This window comes from Bison bison, unplaced genomic scaffold (assembly GCF_000754665.1).
Source record: "Bison bison bison isolate TAMUID 2011002044 unplaced genomic scaffold, Bison_UMD1.0 scf7180017864037, whole genome shotgun sequence".
NCBI classification, from domain to species: Eukaryota; Metazoa; Chordata; class Mammalia; order Artiodactyla; family Bovidae; genus Bison; species Bison bison.
In genome coordinates this window covers 7212120-7217873 of record NW_011494609.1, presented here as the reverse complement: position 1 = coordinate 7217873, position 5754 = coordinate 7212120, and the positions used below count along the sequence as shown (strand labels likewise).

Here is a 5754-nt window from a genome sequence, read left to right as displayed (position 1 = left end):
GGAGCAGGAGGAGGAGCAGGAGGAGGAGGAGGAGGAGGGGGCAGAGAGCGAGACCACCATCCGCGGGAAGGCCACGCCGGCCGCCGAGGAGCAGCAGGGGAAAGTGAAGTACTCGCGGGTGGCCAAGTAGGTGCCTGTCCTGCACCGGGGCGGGGGGTGAGGACCTGGGGCACTGCGGGGCAGCACCAACCTGCTGTCCCCTGCCTGCCCTCGGGGGCTGGGTCTCCACCTGCCCTGGGGGGCCGGGGAGGAGGCTGGGGTGAGGGTGTGGGACCAGCCGGGCTCTCTGGTCCTTCTCCAACAGTTCTTGTGTTCCTGTCTGTTTAGGTACTTTTTCAACAAAGAAGGCGATTTTAACAATCTGACGGCTGCTGCATATCATAAGAAGGTCCACCTCTTGGTCACTGGTTTTGCTTCTGGAATCTTCCACCTTCACGAGCTCCCAGAGTTCAACCTTATCCACTCGCTGAGGTCAGCGCCTCTGCTGTGTGTGGGCAGTTGTATACATGTGTGTGTGCGGTCGTGTACCTGTGTGTGTATGCCATCGTGTACCTGTGTGTGTATGCCGTCGTGTACCTGTGTGTGCGCGGTCGTGTACCTGTGTGTGTGGTCGTGTACCTGTGTGTGTATGTGATCGTGTACCTATGTGTGCGGTCATGTATCTGTGTGTGCTGTTGTGTACACACATGTGTGTACAGTCGTGTACCTGTGTGTGCGGTCGTGTACCTGTGTGTGTATGCGATCATGTACCTTTGTGTGCGGTCGTGTATCTGTGTGTGCTGTTGTGTACACACGTGTGTACAGTCATGTGCCTGTGTGTGCAGCTGTGTACCTGTGTGTGTATGCAATCGTGTACCTGTGTGTGTGATCATATACTTGTGTGTGCGGTCGTGTACCTGTGTATGTATGCAGTCGTGTACCTGTGTGTGTGGTCATATACCTGTGTGTGTGGTCGTGTACCTATGTGTGTATGCGATCGTGTACCTGTGTGTGCGGTCGTGTCCACACGTGTGTACAGTCATGTGCCTGTGTGTGCAGTCATGTACTTATGTGTGCAGTTGTGTGTACATTTGTGCTCTCCATCTGCCAGGCGGGCAGGGTGGGTGGAAGCCACACCATGCCTGTCAGGACTGAGGCCATGGAGGGATCAGGAGGCCAGGACTGAGGCCATGGAGGGATCAGGAGGCCTGACCGGCTGCATGGTTGGCTTCCCAGAACACCTGTACCCACCTCTGTCCTGGGTTGAGGGGCTTGGGGAGCTGTGCCACCCTCCATCTCAGATGTGCCGCTCCCACCCCCAGTCACAGGGAGGTGTATGTGGGTCATGTTCTTATCTTCCGTTTTCGTTTTCCCGCCTGTATCTTTGGAATGTGGAGGAAATCGAAGTGTTGGTTTCATGAAGCCACAAAAGCTCCGAGTTTTTGAACACAGGGTGCAGAAGCTCTGGGTTTTCTGTTGTTCCGAGTGAAGTAAACAGTAACCGGGTGGGGAGGAGGTGGGTGCTGCCAGCCAGGAGACCTGGCCCGTCCTGGCTCGTGCAGCCACCCTGGGGTGGGGACGGAGGCCTTGCTGTGCTGACCGGGTCCTGTGTGTCTCCCCAGCATCTCAGATCAGAGGGTTGCGTCCGTCGCCATCAACAGCTCTGGGGACTGGATCGCCTTTGGGTGCTCAGGTTGGTGCCTGGGTTTGTGAGGTGACCCGAGTGGAGCTCCTCCTCCCCGGGAAGCCTGCCCTGCCCCACCTTGCTCCCGAGGCTCCAGGGCCAGGCTGGCAGGCTGCTGGCTCACTGTGAAGAAGCAGCCGATGAAACCTTGAGAACAAAGGCTCCTCTGAGTCCTGAGTCCCGTTGCCACCTGGAACTCTTAGTCTGTGGCCCCGGCCTCTGGAGGCGATGTGGGAGGCTGGCATCTCCGCTCTGGGTCCCCGTGTTCAGGCCCGGACGGGAAACGGGGGTCACGAGCGGTCCTGTGCGCCCCGCAGGCCTGGGCCAGCTGCTGGTGTGGGAGTGGCAGAGCGAGTCCTACGTGCTCAAGCAGCAGGGCCACTTCAACAGCATGGTGTCCCTGGCCTACTCCCCCGACGGGCAGTACATCGTGACCGGCGGGGACGATGGCAAGGTGGGCCGGCTGCATCCCATCCGGGGTTGGGGGGATCCCCCTCCTGTCTCTGTTCTGCTGACCGGCCGGGGGGTACTGCACTGGTGGTCTGGCCCCGATAGCAAGGCCCCACCCGGGCTCCTGAGAAGCTGTTCACAGGCTCACCAGGGTGGGAACGAAGAGCCTTGTAGCGTCTGTTTCCCTTCCTGACTTGATTTTCCATATGTGGCTCGGGTCCGTGCTGCCAGCAGCTGCTCTGACATGGGAGGCCCCCCCGCAGCCCCCAGTCCTCACTCACTAGGGCACCCACCTGGGCTGTCCTGAGCCGTGGCCTCTCCGCACAGGTCAAGGTGTGGAACACCCTCAGTGGCTTCTGCTTTGTCACTTTCACGGAGCACTCAAGTGGGGTCACCGGCGTGACCTTCACCACCACTGGCTACGTCATCGTGACCTCCTCCATGGACGGGACTGTGCGCGCCTTTGATCTTCACAGGTGACTTCCTGTGGGGACCTTGGCTCTTCAGGCCAAGGTCAAGGGGTCGGGGCTTGTCGGGAAGACATGGGTGAGGGCATGTGGCCCCGGAACTGTTCCAACTGGGCCGTCCTCCCACAGGTACCGGAACTTCCGCACCTTCACATCCCCACGCCCCACCCAGTTCTCCTGCGTGGCTGTGGACTCGAGCGGGGAGATCGTCTCTGCTGGGGCACAGGACTCTTTCGAGGTCTTCATCTGGTCCATGCAGACGGGCCGGCTCCTTGATGTAAGGGCCGCAAGTCTGGGAGGGGCCAGGGTGTGGGGAGGGGGCCTTACTGACGCGAGAGGAGTGGGGGACGGGTCATGTCCAGCACAGGTGGCACCATTTACATGCATTTCCTGGCAGTCTCCACTCCCTGGCCCAACCAAGGTGGGGTTCCCTCACCCCCAGCCCAGGGGCCGTGGCCTCTGCACACCAGCATCCAGCAGGCGAGTCCGGCCCCGGGGTGGAGGGACCCCGAGGGTCTCAGGTCCTCAGAGCTCTCTTCTGAATGGCCACAGGTTTTGTCCGGCCACGAGGGGCCCATCAGCGGACTGTGTTTTAACCCCATGAAGTCAGTCCTGGCCAGCGCCTCCTGGGACAGGACAGTGCGTCTGTGGGACATGGCGGACAGCTGGAGGACCACAGAGACGCTGGCCCTCACCTCTGACGGTGAGTGGCACCCAGGGGAAGGCCCGGTCTTAGTCACGTGCTTGGATAAACCCAGGGTCCCAAGTGCATGTGCTGTCAGGACTGGCGGCCCCAGAGTTTCGTGGGCTGTTGGGGTTGGCAGCCCAGTCGTGTGGCTTGGCATCAGGCTCCACAGCAGAGCGAGCGAGCGAGGGCCCTGCTGCAGCTGGCTTCCCTCCTGTTCCTGGGAGCGAGGCCCTACCCCGCCGCCTGCCCGTGCCCAGCCTTCACAGAACCCAGTCGTCAGCCCTGGGGTTCTCAGTCTCTGTGGTGGTCATGGCTTCCTGCTGCCCCACATGGACCTGATCCAGGCTTTTAGCTGTGGGCCCTGCGTCTTCTTGGGGCCTGTACTGACCCTGCCTCCAGCAGGTCTGTTTCTAGCCTGCCCACGGCCTCCACATGGCACCTCCTGCCTAGACTCTGTCACCAGGCTGCCCGGCTCGGTCATGCTTGTGTGGGTCCTGCAGCCCCCAGACCCTCAGGGTGCCAGGATGAGGGCAGGGCAGAGTGGCCCAATGGCTGGAGCCCAGGGTTTTCCCCAGCCCTGATTACACATCTCTTCTTAGCTCTGGCTGTGGCCTTTCGCCCTGATGGTGCCGAGCTGGCCGTGGCCACACTGAACTCACAGATCACCTTCTGGGACCCCGAGAACGCAGTGCAGACGGGCTCCATCGAGGGCAGGCATGACCTCAAGACAGGCCGGAAGGAGCTGGACAAGATCACCGCCAAGCACTCAGCCAAGGGGAAGTGAGTGCCCAGCGGGGTGTGTCCCGGAGCCTGGGGGCTCCCTGGCTGGGACCCCAGAGGGAGCGGGTTGTCCTGGGGTCCATGTGGGTTAACAGGTGTCCATGTTCTCACACCCTGAGGATGAGTGTTTGTGGGTCCTGTTATCAGGTCTAGGGGTGCATCCGTGGCAGTCTACTGCCCCGCTGGCCGTTTTTCAAAGAGCCTGTACCATTTACACCCGTCCAGGGCAGGGGCTTCTGGTCTCCTCACATCATAAGCAGTGCTCTTTACTCTGATTTACAGTCACAGCTGCGCTGGGGGGGCCGGGCGGCGGGGTGGTGTAGCCATGCCTGGGCTTGGCGTCTCCCATGCACTGGTGTTCTGGGCGTCTGCTCGTCGGCTGACAGGCCATCGTGTGTGGGCTGTGTTAATGGGTGCATGTCTGTGGTGCCGAGTTGCAAGGGCTCTCTGCAGACTCGAGATACGAGGCCGCATCAAATACACTATCTGCAGGTACCTCCTCCCCCTGTGGCTTGTCTCCACTTCTCTCGAGGATGTTAATGTGAAGCACAAAAGTTTTTAATTGTGACAAAGGCCCACTTGTTTTCTTTTGGTCACTTGAGCTCTTTGTGTCATATCTAAGAATCCTTTGCCAAACCCCAGGTTGCAGTCTCAAGTTCTGGGAGCCAGCCAGGGCAGCGCAGGCCTGAGCTCTGGTCCTGTCCGCAGCCGCTGTGGGGGTAGTGGGTGGACTGACCCATCTCCGTGCTGACTTCAGTTGGAAGCGCCCTGACGCAGCGCCGCGGTCCTTGACCTCCTCCAGGGGTCGTGGTCCCCCCAGGGAGCCGGGTGACGGGGCTGCAGGGTTTGGGCTGGAGCCCTGGAGGGGGCAGGGGCGCGTGCCATTTGCCCTCTGGGTGGTGACTAAGCCTGCATGCCCTCTGCCCAGGGCCTTCACCACTCTCTGCTACTCCGCGGATGGCCAGAGCATCCTGGCGGGAGGGATGTCCAAGTTCGTGTGCATCTATCATGTCAGGGAGCAGATTCTCAGGAAGAAGTTCGAGATCTCCTGCAACCTGTCACTGGACGCCATGGAGGTGAGTGAGGTCCGGGGCTGCTGCAGGGCTCCGTGGTCCCCAGAGCTGTCCGGCCTCACCTGGAGGCCTCCTCACACCCTGGCCCCACAGGCAACCTGGGGACCCTCCAGACAGGCGTGCTTGCCTGGGTTCACCTGTCCTGGCCTCGTGCCGGGTGAGGGGCTAATCTGTGCAGCCGCAGCCCACCCCTCCCAGGTGTCAGGGCCGGGGTGTCCTCATCATGTCCCAGGGCAGGCCAAGGCAAGTGGCAGCAGAGGCTCCCCAGGTGCACCGCCCTCGCAGGCCACGCACCCTCTGCAGACGTTGAGTTACAAGAACCCACCCTCTTCAGGCCTGACTGTGGGCCCCGGGCTGTCTTGTCTCGGGCTCCCTGTGTCCCGTTTGGGTTCCAGGCAGGATTGGGCCCCATGTTGGTGATACAGGGGGAGGTGGGGCAGATGAGTGCACCCTTCCCACCTCCCACAGTGGGACGTCTGGGTTTCGCCCTTCAGGAATTTTTGAACCGAAGGAAAATGACGGAGTTCGGCAACCTGGCGCTCATTGACCAAGATGCTGCGGAGGAGGGCGGGGTTGCCATACCGTTGCCAGGCGTGAAGAAAGGTGAGCAGGGGGTTCTCTCGTGTCCCGCAG

The 5754-nt window shown here is 61.2% G+C and overlaps 1 protein-coding gene across 2 annotated transcripts in view; it reads left to right on the top strand.

Moving 5' to 3' along the window:
- The window catches only part of PWP2 (PWP2 periodic tryptophan protein homolog (yeast)), a 14836-nt gene that overhangs the window by 5246 nt on the left and 3836 nt on the right, over positions 1-5754 (top strand). Inside the window, exons 8-17 of one of the 2 annotated variants that reach the window (XM_010834896.1) lie at positions 8-126; positions 328-471; positions 1602-1672; positions 1981-2117; positions 2441-2589; positions 2710-2857; positions 3133-3283; positions 3868-4048; positions 4977-5124; positions 5616-5724. In XM_010834896.1, coding sequence (XP_010833198.1) covers positions 8-126; positions 328-471; positions 1602-1672; positions 1981-2117; positions 2441-2589; positions 2710-2857; positions 3133-3283; positions 3868-4048; positions 4977-5124; positions 5616-5724 — 1357 coding nt within the window. The remainder of the gene's footprint in view (positions 1-7; positions 127-327; positions 472-1601; positions 1673-1980; positions 2118-2440; positions 2590-2709; positions 2858-3132; positions 3284-3867; positions 4049-4976; positions 5125-5615; positions 5725-5754) is intronic. The other variant, XM_010834897.1, reaches the window with a different exon arrangement.